Source organism: Primulina tabacum, chromosome 11, assembly GCF_025594145.1.
Source record: "Primulina tabacum isolate GXHZ01 chromosome 11, ASM2559414v2, whole genome shotgun sequence".
NCBI classification, from domain to species: domain Eukaryota; kingdom Viridiplantae; phylum Streptophyta; class Magnoliopsida; order Lamiales; family Gesneriaceae; genus Primulina; species Primulina tabacum.
This window is the reverse complement of record NC_134560.1, coordinates 1,928,573-1,943,476: the sequence shown is the minus strand read 5'-3', so window position 1 is coordinate 1,943,476 and position 14,904 is coordinate 1,928,573. Positions and strand designations below refer to the sequence as shown.

The window sequence follows — 14,904 nt, the reverse complement described above, 5'->3', positions numbered from 1 at the left end:
GTTAGAAAAATAAATAAACGTCTAAATTAAATTGTTAGATTCTTCCTACCAACAATTTTTTGAACGAGCTTGTTACATAAAACTTACTCGGTATAATTTAACCGACTAGTGTGGTTTGCTGGCTAATTGTTTTAGCTCAAAAGTTTATCCAATGAACATCGAATGGTAGCGTATTAACTCGTCCAATATAGAGTTTTATAATTGTGCACGCCATTGCATATTTGCAAACACTTCCGAAACTACTTGTAAACATGGAATTAAGATGTTAAATCACCAAAAGAGAGAAATGACATTTTTAGCCGATTCCAAGAAGAGGAATTTTCCATAACTAATGATGTTTCTTCTGAATCAGATGTTCCATCGACAATTGAAGAAGACAATCCAAAGCTAAAATGATTGTATTTGGTTACGGGTGATGCATGGGTTATATTGTGGGAAGCGAGAAGGGTTGCCTTCAGCTTGGATGGAAAGGAGACAAGAATGCTTGCATCAGCATGGTAGGTAAACTACTGAATAATCTCAGTTCGCTAACCTCAATCCATTCCAATCAAGGCAAGTAAAACTTCCCAAGTACTGGGATATCTCCAAAAACTTCATATATACAGAGTGTAGCTATTTTCCAGGTTATTTGCTTACAGTGATGGTGTAGGCCATTTTATGGCGTGTCATCTACAGTGTCTTCTTTCCATCTCAGCTTGGATGGAAAGGAGACAGAATGCTTGCATCAGCATGGCAAGTTAACTACTGAATAATCTCAGTTCACTAACCACTATTCATTCCAATCATGGCAAGTAAAACTCGGATATCTCCAAAAACTTCATATATACAGAGTACCTATTTTTCAGGTTATTTGCTTACAGTGATGGTGTAGGCCATTTTATGGAGTGTCGTCTACAGCGTATACAATGGAATGAACCAATCTAGTGTTTTTATAATTATAGAGGCATTTGACAATTTGAGCTAATGCCTATGAACTTGCCTTAGCGAGTCTGAGCCACGGAAGACATTACACGCAACCGACTAGCAATTTCTGAGAAAGATGGTCGTGCAGCAGGATTTGGGGCCCAACACTGTTCCATTAATCTTCTCCATTCTGGATCGCAGTAGCTTGGAATGGTTGGCCTTAGTGTGTTATTCACAATGCCTCCTGCAGGATAGCAGCGAATCAAGTTAGAGAATTCACATTAAAATGCTAACATGGAGTATTCAGGATTTAGAATGTCACAAGGAATCAGGCATTCAGAAAATGGATTCAAGTGCAGACCTAGTCAAGGGCTAGACTAGGCTTCGAAGTGCCAAAATTTGTACAAATATCTAGTATTTTATTTAAATTTCTTATTTTTTTGACTTATTTGTATGTATATTTGATTGAAATGTTATCCCTTGTGACATATTACATTAATTATGTATCTGATATATTAAAGATTTAAAAATGAATTTTTTTACACAAAATTTGTGATTTATATTTTTTGTCGCCGCCCCGCCTGTCTCTCGACCTGCCAGGTGTTTCCAGTGGCGGACATGTGAGTAACGCGTAAGAACCTACCCTTGAGAGGGAACCCCTAATCGATTAGAATTGATAAAACTTTGCCCCTAATCCGGTCCTACAAGGATTTTAGAGAAATCATAGAATGCATAAAAGTGCAATCACAAAAACAAAATCACATAAAGTTGGCAAAGTGATGGCTAGAAGTGTTAAACGAACTGAATCGAGCCAAATATTAAGACAAATTTAAAGCTCAAATATGCACTGTTCAAGCTTGAGTTCGATCCGAAAATCAAATAGAGATATTCGAACATGTTTGCTAGTTATTTTAACTACTGCTTGACATGTATTTAGTTAATATATATTCATATAAATTATTGAAAGCGCGCGAATGATTAGTGAACTAATCAACAAAATAATTTAGGATTGAATTTTACTCGGCTTGAATTCAATAATAACAAAATCAAATATTTTTCGCCTCAAATCATTTACATATCAAGTGATGGCCAACCCTAACCTAATTAGTTGGCAAGAAGGTAATTGTTGGCCCACTATTCAGCAATTATAAGACTTCATCAAGTCAGTGGATCGCGTTCAACTTCAGGGAAATGAGTTATTTATCACGAATCCACATTCAGTATGTCTTCTGACAAGAGATTCTAGTTTTCAGATTTCATGCAAAGATTCATGCATGCATTAAAAACCAGTTAATCTAAGGAGGAGCTAACAATGTCACAAGACATATCCAAAACCCAATATCCATGTGGACTCGATTCAACCAGCTGATATTACAATGCATGGTGAGGGTTGAAATCACAAACCTATAATAGCCCCATAATGCATGTTCGCATAAGGCTCCTCTCCAGTGAGTATCTCCCACAGGACAATACCAAATGAAAAGGCATCGACCTGTTAAATGAATAATAAAATCCAGTGAATTTTGATATATAATAATAAAGTAGCAGGAAAATTAAATAATTCTTATTATACAAATTTCAACAAAACAAGAAATTTCTTCGTCCATGTAAAGTAACTAAAATAATCTACTTCGAATATTTATCACATCGACTTTCTAATTTCAATCATTTAAATTTTCTTAAGATAAGATTGTATATGGTTGGTTCTGACCTTCTCAGAAACTTTAACGCTACCACCATTTAACAGCTCTGGAGCCATCCACGGAAGAGTTCCTCTAACTCCACCAGAAACCAAGGTGTTCCGCTTTATTTTTGATAGACCAAAATCGCCTACCTGACAAATGCATAGCAACTTCTGAAGTTAATCACATACCTCATTATTTGGGTTGCAATGACATAATAAATAAATAAAACCCCTTTAAGATGACTTCAAAAACCTAAATTTCGAGCAGATATACAAATATGGCAATTCATTATTCCCTAGACATCCGGCTGAAAAAATAAGATCGTATCACTAGTCATCTATTCGAACAAAAAACCGTCCATCGGACAACCTTGCATATAGGTCTTGAGAGATCTTTCAAGTTAACAAGCAAATTGTCACATTTGAGATCAAAGTGCACTATATTCTTTGAATGCAAATACTCCATTCCAAATGCCGCATCCATTGCAATAATGAGCCGCTTTCGACGATCAAGATGCCTGCAAGTGCATCAAGCATGGACATATAACATAAAATAACTTTAAAAAATGAAATGAGAAAATACTTCAAAATTAATAAATCGATTCATAATGATTCATTTTCATTCACAATCCACCATATTAGTCTAAGCCAATGGAGAGTATGTTAGGTGTTTGTTAACAGATGGTTGGCAAACAAAGTTTAACGATAAGATATGTCAGCAGTACCTGTCTTTTCGAAGCAAGACCTGTCTTAAAGATCCATCAACCATGTATTCTGTCACAGTAGCCAAAGTTCCCCCTGGTCCATCTTGTTCAACACCATAAAATGCAACCACATTTGGGTGGTGAAGCTTTGAGAGTATTCCAGCTTCCTTCCAGAAGTCAAAGGTCTGAAAGTGGGGAAAATGTTAATAGCCATTTCTGCAAAGACTATAGGCATATGATAATAACACGAAAAAAGCAGTGCTGCAAAAGCAACATGGATCCTTTCAATTTGCTTACAACTTCTAAGAATAAGCATTGGTTAAAATTTTGAAGAATTAACTGTTAGACTTATAACATGCAACAGTCCAAAGCAAATATTTGAAAAAAATTAATCTGTGCATACTCATTAAGGAAGATTACCAATCTCTCTTGTTCCGACTGTCGACCAGTAAAGCAACTCTTTTTTATTCGCTTGATTGCTACATCTGAGCCTCTCCATTTTCCATGATATACAGTCCCAAATGTGCCCGAACCAAGTTCCCTCAATTCCTCAAGATCGATATTTTTGATAATCTGAAAATCAACAGCTAAAAGGTTAAGAAACTACAATTGATAATTCCCATTGATTTAGTCACTAAGTTGCAAGTTTTCACCAGGTTCCTGATTCCAAATCATTCAAACAGTTGCCAAATAGCAACTGGTTGACAGATTCATTGAGTCAAATAATTTCGTGAAACTGCAAAAAAGCAAGGCATTCCACATTAGAATACAGATATTGGCACAAACCTGTAATGAGTGTATATCAAAATCCACTAGCAAGGGATCAAAATGAGGTAAGCTGATATTTCCCGTTCCATCCTAGAACATTGTTAATATTGAGAAACATTCCTTAGAAAAGCAGTGGTACCCAGTAACGACCCCTATTTTCTATAATTCAACAAAAAGACAATACCTTGTAATCCGAATCTTCAATTTTTGTATTATTGTCCATCAAATCATCGTATTGCAATCCTTCACTGTTATTCTCTTTTGATACGTCATAGTTAGAACTAGGTGCTACTGAGACTACTTCATCTCCACGAGGCACACCTTTCTGATCATCTTCACCATATTTCTGCTGCACTTCCATGTGACTAGGACGAACTCTTGCTAGAGGTAGGAAGTTATAATTTAACGGGGCTTCCTCTTCAACTTTCGTAAGGGCAGAGGAAAGAACATGGTCCTGATCAATAAGAGAAACATCCCTTCTCCCAAATTGATCCCCTGCCAGTCTCTGGAAGAAGGACCAACGTTTAGGGTCATGGTTTTCTATATTCATGCTCACAACAGCACAATCTTTCTGAAGAGGACCGATATCAGATGAAACATCAGAAAGAACAGCTTTTGAAAAAATTTCAGAAAGTAGATCACCAGGGAATGGGTCATTGATATAATTTATTATGTCTCCCTGTTCGGTTGTGGGAGCACCAACATTGAGTTTTTCATGAGCTACGGTCCATGTAGAAGGTTGAGGATCCCCATTGGCATCAGATGCAACGGAATGACTGCCGACTGCTCCATTGACCCAATCAGTTGTGGGATCTTGAGAAGGTTGTATTGAATCCTCATGCCTCACAGTAAGGAGCTTTGGACCACCTTCTGCCTCTGAAATAAGAACTTGATTTTCAAGCACGGGACCTTTAATATCAATAGGATCTTCTTGATTCAGCTTTTGGTTCCAGGTAAGTTCATGATCGAGTGTTTCACGTTCCACAGGGAAAGGCTTTTCATTAGAAATTGATGTCTTCACAAAAATATCTACATTCCCAGTTTGAAATTTTTCTTCAGTTTGCGTTATTAAATCCTGCTGGGCAGTGTCATTTTGTGACTGGTTAACAAGAAACTGAGAACTGTATGAATCACCTGATTTCGATATTCTGCTGAGCAACTCTGCCTGCTCTCGAGGAACACGTTCAGAATAAAAGCCCCGTTGAGGAGGACAAGAGGACTCAAAGTAGCTCAAGTTGGTAGGATCAGAGACGGAATTTATTGATTCTGGGACAGGGGAAATATCAGAGGTGTGACATCCATTCTCATAGGATTCGGGAAGTCCAGGTGGAACAACAACATCAGAAGTTTTTGAGACCTGCATAGATTCCATGGGGTTCCCCTCACTCCATAATATCTTTGAAGAAAATTCACCATGCAGTTTAGAGGCCACCGGAGATGTCTCTTCAAAAAGAAAACCAGATTTTGAGCTACCACTTTGTGCCTGTGAAGAAACAAATTGGTCATTAACCGATACTTGATTACTTGCACTATCGGTACGAGTTGAAGCATTATCGCTACGAGTTGAACCATTAGCTTCTAGTTTTCCTTCCTTTTCTTGCAATTTTGTGTCCTGCGCTCTTGAGCTTCTGACAGATTTCCTCTCAAGTGGTTGTTGTTGATAAATTGTTCCACAAAAAGATTGTGGATCCCCATTCTGAGTCTGAGGAGGCATATTATAAGGAGGATGCAAATCGTAGCCAAATGGTGGAGAATATTGCTTGACTTCATCATGTTGTGAAGTCTGACCATGGAAGAAGTGCAAATCAACTTTAGAGGAAATTGGTAGAATAAATTTCGAAGATTCAGTTGCCACTGATGGGACAAGGATGCCAGCTGAATTTAAGTTGGTAACCGCTAAAAATTCAGTCCCAGTCCTACCTGTCTCTCTCTCAATGTTCAGTGCTTCCGAGTCATTTAAATTACTCCCAGAAAAGCCTGCTAAGCCACATAGTTTTGAGCCTTTTTTCATTCTATCATCCATTCCATTAATGGCAACTAAATATTTCGTCTCAGAATCACCATCAGAGTTTGCTAGAGTGAGATGAGTATCATCCAAATCCTCAAAAGAGAGCAGAAACATCCGAAGCTTTTGTGATCCTTTTCCATCTTCTAATATAGTGCACTCCTCCATCATGTTTAACAGATCCTCATCGCTCGATACAGAGACTAATGCATCAAGATCCTCCCCAGGAAGCTGGTATTTTATAGTGTGTGTTTCACCATAAATTTCGGTCGTTTTCAGCCACAATTCTTGCCATGTAATGTCCTTCCTTATCCGGATGATGCGTGTTTCACCCCCAACATATCTGAGCTTTCCATCACTAGGTCGAGGTAGGATTCTACCAGCAAAACTGCAGAGAATCTTAAGCTTTGTTGATGAGGTACCAGACTCTCCAGATGAAGAATTCATAAGTTTATAGTTACCATTATACTCTAATACGGGTGGCACAGATTGCATAGATAGCAAATACCTGTCATTAACCTCTTCTGCATGTAAAGATGAATTCTTACGCTCTAATACTCTTGAACCTTTTCCTCCGGCGGAAATCATGGAAATATCTGAACCACTTTCAGAGCCAGTACAACTTATTCCTAAAATGCTTTTTAGATCCAAGTAACGAGGTGTGTGACTAGGATCCTCACAGACATTTGGAATAAATGGCCTTCTATGATTGACCCGGTCACGCATAAATTCAAGAGCAAACTCCTCACCGGTCTGTATAGAGTAATTATGAACATGTTTAGATTCTAAAAAATAAATATCTGAAAGCTTCAAATTTGCATTTGCATGAGCAGATGTATCCACCATATAAACTTGTGACCCAGGACCAACGTAATCAATTCCGAGTTGTGAGGAATTGAATTGCCCCAAATCATTAATTTTTGACGGTTCCATGTTAAAGATGCAGAATTTCTCCTTATCCAAATGCAGATTCAACTGGAAAAGCTTTTGATGCCACAGTCTTGTGTGTAGCTTACAAAAGCCACGGAGAAGCACCACGATCCTCACCGCAAAGAAAAGAACAAACTTGAGAACAAGTTCACTGATGTTTACACTATACATAAATGTAAAAGTTCAAGAACATTCTGGCTCATGTCAAGATACAGGAAACACCATTGACAACAATAGAGTTCCTGAAACACACAGAGAAAAAGGAATGTTTTGCATTAACCTTTGAACAATGTAAACACTTTGATGAAATAACTAAATACACACCGCAGGTGTCCCAAGAATCCCTAAAATGCTACAAACCATGCAAGGATTACCCAATGAAAGCTTAATTATTCCTGAATTCTCATTGACATGAGAAAACATATGTCAGTGTAACATTGACAATTAAGAAACAAAGGCCCGCGTGCACCTTGATACATGCAGCATATTGATTACTAGGGAACCAACAAGTAATTCTCAGACGCCGCAGATGCAGAATTGAACACCAGTACTGAACATAAGTCGTAAACAATAAATATACATATAGCACAAAATAAAACACAAATCAACCACATACATATCCAAATTCATGATTATGAAGCCTTTGAAAGCTAATATTAAAATGGAAATGGTCACCTTAACTCCTTAAGTATTTGTAAGTTTAGAAATCCCGAAAAAATATCTACAAACCAAAATTCCTTTACTCAGTAAATATTCACACGCTTCAAATAATTCAGTAGAAATATAATTTCAAGTCTGAAGCTACGAATTAAACTTGATTCTTGCTCATTCCAAAGTTGTAAGTTTTTCGGCGCCAAACACAATTTATCAGTATTTTAATGCTAGAGCTTTAAAATCAAATTAAGATATTTGGTCAACTTAACTTCAAAACTTGTTCTTCAAATCATTAGCTCTGATTTTTTCCTAATCAACCTAAAATCTGTTTTCAATCACCAGACAATCCAAAGATAATTAAAACTTAGGTCTGTAAGTGATTACCTAAAAATCAAACTACCTCCTGCACAATTGATTGAAACGAAGCTTATCTTGCTTGTAACCAACCGCGCCACATGCACTACTGATTCCACGATCACAATTAAGGCTGAAATTCCCCAAATCTGGAGACGATCTTTGTGCTTTCAGAGGCAGCTAAAATAGTGCTCGAGTCACCAGGGGGTGCTGGTTTCCTTTCTTCAAGCGCAGTCGCAGAGAGAGAGTCTTGCCGTATTTATAAGTTTATATATATATAAATATATATACATATATATATATATATATATATATATAAGATAGTATGTTCTGAAACGTTGTCACAAATCTGTACACGTGAGACATGTCAATCATATCGATATTTACAATAAAAATTAATATTTTTAGTATAAAAAGTAATATTTTTTCATAAATAACTCAAATAAGAGATATGTCTCACGAAATACGATCCGTGAGATCGTCTCACACGAAGTGTTGATATATATATATATATATATCTTTTCACGATAACTAATTCATATTTTAATAATAATAATTAAAAAATGTAACTTTCACAATTATTAAATGGCGTTACGAATCATATTTTATCGATAGAATTTAACATCCTGTTGATGGGCCACACGTCACTCTCGCATTTAGAATTATTTGTTATGAATTATTGGCTCCGCTTCAATGCTACCTACAAATCAGTCATATATTCAAAATATATGTCAATTTATTTGGAATATGTTATTCTAATCAAAATTATTGATTTCAATTCTTGATACACTGAGTAATTTAAAATCCAAATTATAATTTTTTTTAAAATTTTTCTCACGAAGAACTTGGCAAGTATCGATGTCAAAATATTTAAAATTTATTTTTATAAAAAAATTTAATTAAAATATACTTGGACAATACTCCATGGTAAACTTTTAATCATTTTAGATGCCATGTTACCGATATTGTTGATTTTTTTAATTAATGTTTCAACTTTTAGAATCTAAACAAAACGACTTCTCAAAGAAATTATTAGTAAAATGTCATATGGACGGTGGGATTATTTGCCCTACAAGGATTAGACTTTTCAAGATGCTTCCATCATGTCTTCTGTTTTATATTTTTTTAAAAAAAAATTTAATTTAAATATAATATTAAAGTAGATCTCTTATGAAAAAATATCGTGAATCTATTTTTTCAGATTAATCAACCCGATTTATATTTAAAAAAATTAACATAAAAAATAATATTTTTTCATAAATTAAGTTAAAATAAAATCTGTTTCACAAATTTGACTCGTATTGCTAAACGACAAAAGAGCGAAATAATTGGTTCAAATGAATCAAATAAAATAGGAATTTTTGTGATAATTCTAATGCTAGACGACAAAAGCGCGAAATAATTGGTTCAAATCAATCGAGTTAAATCTAGGGCATAAATATTTTGATAAGCAACAACCAAAACCAACGAAAAATCAAGGGAAGAATGTTCCACTGGGCCTAAGTTGACGCGACACCCAATTTATGTTTGGGCAACTCTTTGGTGGGTCCATTAATGTTCTAACAGATTATGGGCTTCGAGGCTCGGACTATTCCATCTAAATAAGTCCAAATCCAAATATCCTTACCGGAGGCAGGTCCAAGAATGGGACACCATATTGGGACAAAGTTCATGTACGAGTAGTTCGATTTTAAGGAACAAGAGATTTTTTTTAAAAAAACCAGGGAGATGTAATACCATGAACTGGTCTAAACTCGAGACCTTCATGTCAGATAGAACTATAATATTTGGCATAACCTCAACATTGAGACTTAGCTTAAGTGAGAAAGACCAAATAATACAACGGAGAGGGACAAACCTTAGTTCTTTGTCAGCAATTAATGAACAAAAAAAAAACAAACAAACTTACCTTTGAAACTGACCATATGATAGCAAAACTTATTTATCAATTCACATTTTGCATCTAATACTAAATACAATAAACTAAGTATCAGCATAGTTGCCATTTTTTGTGTGGGCAGAATCAGAAAATTAGTGAATGATTTCCAAGACAATATTGTTGCAAAAGTGAAAATGACAATTAAACAGTCGCGTGACTCACAGAATGATGCAGCTGCCTTGTTCCCTATGAGAGAAATTTCTTTCATCAGAATATGAACATAAAAGATAAAGCATAATCAATATCAAAAAAATTGCACGATCCTTACTTCTTATTATCTTCGTAGCGGGTTAACGTTTCCTGAAACTTAAGCCATAGTGGACCGGTTTCTTGAAGGTTTACATTCTGCGGGCCAGAAAGATAGGCCTGAACGACAAATTCTGGAGTTCTTTCCCTGATGATTAATCAAGATTAACATGTTGATTCAGGATTGTAAAGAAAACGGCTTAACTGAAAAAATTATTATTTGGTAGCAATATATGAGATATGCATACCTGCCATCGTATTCTGATAACCAAGCCATATAGGCTGCACCAAAGTACATGGAAACAAAAGGCTTGGTAAGATCTTCCACGGACTCAACTTCGTAACTTTTGTAGCCCAAGTCCCTAAACATTGGATCCCACAAATTTAAAAATCCGTCTTGAAAGTACATTTTGAGCCCTAATCAAGATTACACTTTGGAGGATTTTGTGTGTATAATGAATCATTAGCTTTTCCAAGTTCGGTATACATACTTGTAAAGCCATCGTGCTGTGGGATAGTCAATTCCCATAAGTCCTGTTCGTTGCCCAATTCCATTCACGAACCGCATGCAAACCATCTCGGCAATAGCACATAAAACAAACTGTAGAAGAATATCATGCATGCATAGTTTATCTATACTGATATCCTGTAATGGCTATTTGGATTTGTGGCCAAGAACTAAAACCTAGATAAATAATCAAGATACATCCGGTGTTTAAAATCATCGACTATCGCACTTAGTTAATTGGTTCTTTAATTTCCTTTATGTACTAGTTTTGTAGAAATTCAACTGGCCTAATTTCCCATATTAACTCACAATAACTGGTTGCAAGATACACGATACGGAATTTCACATAAATCTGGAAAACAACTCGAATACTGACAGGTTTCACTCCTTTGGTGCTGAAATGCTTTCCCAAAATGTTTTCTGCTACTGCCTACAAAAAATAGAACCACTATCAGTATCACCACTTATCCAAAAAAATAGGAATGATCATCAAAGTGTTCATAATTTATCCAGGAAGAAAGGGAACTATGTTGTCTGCATTCTGACCTTTAGTTCTACTCGAGAAAGATAAGGGCGCCTCTCTGCATCATGAGAGAATCGCACTTTTCCTGGTTTCTCACCAGATTTGTTCCATTCCTTGATTACGTTAGGATTATTCCACATCTGCTCCATGTCTTCAGGGGAGGTTCTTGCATCCCATGTTGTTTTGATTGGACCTGCACCTTTGTGTAGAGTAAGTAAAGTGAAGTAGCTCTATTAATACAGATATTAACTGAAAAGCGTAGAAAGGGGTTAGATGATGTGCATTGATACACTAGCTCGTCACAGGCTGCATAGAAATAATAAAATACGTATTTCAAGATTGTAATATCCACAGACAGTGCTACCAAGCAGAGACATAAATTTTACTATCAGGAATACCTTTCCTTGGAGAAACAGGATCAGATAAGGCAGAGACTGAAGGAGCATTAGGCACAGAGCCAACCCCAAAAAATTTTCTGAAATTTAGAGAGATGATAAAGTCACCGATTTCTGGCCATAGTCATGGTTCAATATATTATATAACCTTTAATTTTATCAAAATAAATCTACCATATATTAAAAAGCTTATCTTAGTGATTTATAAGTTTTTACAGGGCTCTGACTAAGGAGAGTAGATAGATACCTGGATGGAAGACTTTCTCTGACCGAGAGATACTTCTTCCAGTATTGCAAAGTTGACTTGTGGGCATCCTTCTTCGTACCCCCTTTATAAGCCCTTACCATGAACTCTTCACTTCTTTCTCTAAAAATACAATTATTTTTTAAATGTTAAGCTTAGGTTCAGGAAAATTTATTCTAAGGATGTCATATAGTGCACACGGCAAGAAAAAGAAATCAGAAAGAGAGAGAGAGAGAGAGAGAGAGAGCAACTACAGTGAAGAATGAATTCCCTCTTTACCAACTTACTTTTGATCGAAATTTGATAAATATTTTAGATAGGATGCAGCAAGATACACATTCACAAAAGGCTTGTATAGAAGTTTTGAATCCACGTCCAATTCGTAGGTCCGGTAACCCTGATCTCTGCATGAAAACACAACTTTAACTCGTTTTTTCCGGTTTCAATTTGAAAATCAATATCCAATCAGAGTCTTAGACTAATTAATTGGCACCTGATCAGCCATTCTGCAATTTTAGGTGACATTTGCATGACACCAACAGTGACCTCTTTGGATTTTTTGTTATACCTCATGGCAAGAGGCTGCCGATCACTTTCAAGCTCAGCAATAGCACAAAGCATGTCCTATGAAGCACAATACATGACAGACTAAACACTAAGATAGAAACTGATGTAGTTTTAACGAAGTTTCTAGATCACCTTTTAATGCTAGGCTGCAAAATTGTGACAGGTTTCAATAAAGAACATTTTTTTGCCAAAGATACATATTCAAGGGGATAGATTAACCCATGTCTAATAATCTCATTAGGTTCAAATTTTATTCCTTGACCATTAACTCAACACAGTTATTGTTTAACCAGAATTGCATTTGAGTAGTCGTACCGAATCTATCTGCGAGATAAAATGCCTTTGGACAATGATTCCAGCCACAGCCTACAATGCATAATTATTCAGAGCTCAGAGGTTAGATTTTTATTTAGACTGAAAACTTATTCGTCGGCGGCAATGTAGCTCATTCAGTTTGGTGTTATCCTGATAGAGATTTGGTTGACTTTACCTTCATCTCTGTTTGTGTTAAATAAGGCTGACCATCAGGATCACGTGAGAGATGGACCTTTGATCCCTTGGTCTCTCCAACATTGAGCCACTCTGCTTTAACATCAGGATCTGCCCACATTGAGTCCAAGTCTAGAGGATCCACACAATCATCCCAGTATTTGAAGCTGACAGATGACATTCTTGATTCTTGTAGATTCACTGAATTTTTCTCATCACATGACAGCTAACAGAAGACAGCTCAGTATGAATATTAGGAACCATATGAAAATTAAATGCAGAAAATCAAAACAAGTAAAAATTAGCCCCCTATACATATTTCAGCAAGTGATGTTTCTAACTGGACCTCGGAATCAAGGCTTCTGCGGAAACTCGTTGGAGATATTCTTGAAATAAATGTTTAGAAAAGAAACCAGGAATCTCACAATTTCACGAAAATTTCTGATCTTTAGGAATAAGCAACATGACTAACCAGAAGTAAATAGTCAGAAAAGTATTTTGGATCATCATCCAGAATACACATTTGAAGGCAAAATTCTCATTTATTTGTAGATCTCGCTATCATTATTACTTACGCATTACTTACATTTAGTCAAGACAATAGTACTGATCAAGACAGCCTTTTTAGGGGGGAAACAATGGGTACTATTATTAGTAATTTGCTCAAGAATGTTAAGAACACCGTGATCTAATGGCTTTTCTCATTAATCATCACGATTTCTCCTAGTGATTCTCATGGCTTCGCCAACTTTTCTTCAATCACCTCGTAAACTTTTTTCTCATTTAGAACAAGAGCCAAGAAGACAGAAGTAAGAACTTCAAAAATATTTAACATGTAAGGACATTCGTTTTCCATTGATTAGGTTTATAAGATCAGCGGTGAAATCAAGAAGCCAGGAGTTGTGAAAATAACAGATAATGCCACACAAAATTCAAGCCAAACAAAACCCTTTGTTCCCAAACCTGCAAAAACCCGCTCGCTGCACCCTATGAATAACCTGATCAATGCAAGAAAAAAATATTATAAACCCTGCTCCAAGAAGTAACAAGCAGGCGGAATTTGATGTCATCACCGAATAAAACAGACGTGTGAAAATGCGAAGATCAAGAGAATATACATTATATCAAATTGCAACATTACACAGTCCTGTATTTTTCTCCTGTAAAAATACACGTTCTTGTCGATCAAGCTTTAAGAAAATACACGCGATCATATAAATAAATATACGATGAATCCGACGCAAGAACAAAGGGGGTCACGTCACGATCAAGAAAAAATGTAACAATCTGGGAATAAGAAAAATTGCGTACCAAGGTGGGGATTGGAGGTCCCCAAGAATTCTGAAAGTCGAAGTAAGAGGGCATGAAAGGGAAGGAGAAGGACAAGGGCCCTTTGATTTCTATCAATCTACTTTTTAATGAATAAATTCAGCGAAGAAAGAGGAGAGGAGAAAATAAAGGCCTTTGTAGTAAAATGGATCCAAATCCGATGAGTGATCCTCAAGAAAGGCAGTTGAAAATCATTTGACGACAGTTGGACTTTCCTTTTTGCTGTTGTAGGGTCATTGTCTCTGGTGACACGTGGCTGAACGGTCATCCAGATAGCCTCATTTGACAAATTAGCCTTTTAAACGAAATGTCCTGTGAGTATAAATAGAGTTTGAGAAAATATATCGAATCTTTGATATATCGAAATCATCGTATCGAAAAAATATCAAATTTTCAGTATATTTAAGATTTCGGTATAATAAACACTATGAATACAGAATTTTTCGGTGCGATATCTGTATACAATTTGAAAATTTCAGTACATACCGAAATAACAAAATATCGAAAAAATATATAAATTTTAAAATAAATAATATTTTAAAACAATAAATTTATAAAATTGTAAAAACATAAAGTTTTTTCGGTATAAAACCGAGAATTTCGGTACGGTATCGGTATGAATTTTCTTATACCGTAATTTTTTGTACGGTATAGGGTATCTA

At 35.9% G+C, this 14,904-nt stretch overlaps 2 protein-coding genes across 7 annotated transcripts; both read right to left on the bottom strand.

Annotated features, from left to right (window-relative positions):
• Nucleotides 1–516: 516 nt before the first annotated feature.
• Nucleotides 517–8,254, bottom strand: LOC142517947 (RAF-like serine/threonine-protein kinase 20). 2 transcript variants are annotated; one of them, XM_075620477.1, is made up of 9 exons: nt 8,033–8,254; nt 4,244–7,236; nt 4,078–4,149; nt 3,712–3,864; nt 3,313–3,476; nt 2,958–3,105; nt 2,615–2,737; nt 2,308–2,395; nt 517–1,147 (listed from the first exon to the last, which is right to left on the bottom strand). In XM_075620477.1, exons 2-9 carry the CDS (start codon nt 7,163–7,165, stop codon nt 981–983), a joined length of 3,837 nt encoding a protein of 1,278 aa, XP_075476592.1. In that variant the 5' UTR covers nt 7,166–7,236; nt 8,033–8,254; the 3' UTR covers nt 517–980. The 2 variants fall into 2 exon arrangements, with proteins under 2 accessions (XP_075476592.1, XP_075476593.1); XM_075620478.1 differs by having other exon boundaries at nt 4,244–6,817.
• Nucleotides 8,255–9,849: 1,595 nt separating this feature from the next.
• On the bottom strand, nt 9,850–14,416 carry LOC142517948 (uncharacterized). Of its 5 annotated transcripts, XM_075620482.1 has the most exons (15): nt 14,225–14,351; nt 14,032–14,073; nt 13,877–13,911; nt 12,915–13,139; nt 12,740–12,790; nt 12,351–12,481; nt 12,145–12,261; nt 11,861–11,980; nt 11,617–11,693; nt 11,242–11,417; nt 11,072–11,125; nt 10,679–10,788; nt 10,436–10,549; nt 10,210–10,335; nt 9,854–10,127 (listed from the first exon to the last, which is right to left on the bottom strand). In XM_075620482.1, the coding sequence occupies exons 4-15, from the start codon at nt 13,092–13,094 to the stop codon at nt 10,100–10,102; spliced, it is 1,284 nt and encodes a 427-aa protein (XP_075476597.1). In that variant the 5' UTR covers nt 13,095–13,139; nt 13,877–13,911; nt 14,032–14,073; nt 14,225–14,351; the 3' UTR covers nt 9,854–10,099. The 5 variants fall into 5 exon arrangements, with proteins under 5 accessions (XP_075476595.1, XP_075476594.1, XP_075476598.1 ...); XM_075620481.1 differs by lacking the exon at nt 14,032–14,073 and having other exon boundaries at nt 14,225–14,416; XM_075620480.1 differs by lacking the exons at nt 13,877–13,911; nt 14,032–14,073 and having other exon boundaries at nt 9,850–10,127; nt 11,242–11,411; nt 14,225–14,395.
• Nucleotides 14,417–14,904: the final 488 nt, after the last annotated feature.

Excerpts from the sequence above, each read along its gene's own strand:
- LOC142517948 (XM_075620479.1), bottom strand. The coding sequence starts at position 14,278 with ATGCCCTCTTACTTCGACTTTCAGAATTCTTGGGGACCTCCAATCCCC. Across the intron at positions 12,791-12,914 it reads TAACACAAACAGAGATGAAG|GCTGTGGCTGGAATCATTGT; the intron begins GTAAAGTCAACC and ends TATGCATTGTAG. Across the intron at positions 11,981-12,144 it reads TTATCAAATTTCGATCAAAA|AGAAAGAAGTGAAGAGTTCA; the intron begins GTAAGTTGGTAA and ends TTGTATTTTTAG.
- LOC142517947 (XM_075620477.1), bottom strand. The coding sequence starts at position 7,165 with ATGTATAGTGTAAACATCAGTGAACTTGTTCTCAAGTTTGTTCTTTTC. Across the intron at positions 3,865-4,077 it reads TTGATATACACTCATTACAG|ATTATCAAAAATATCGATCT; the intron begins GTTTGTGCCAAT and ends GTTGATTTTCAG. Across the intron at positions 1,148-2,307 it reads GCATTATGGGGCTATTATAG|GAGGCATTGTGAATAACACA; the intron begins GTTTGTGATTTC and ends GCTATCCTGCAG.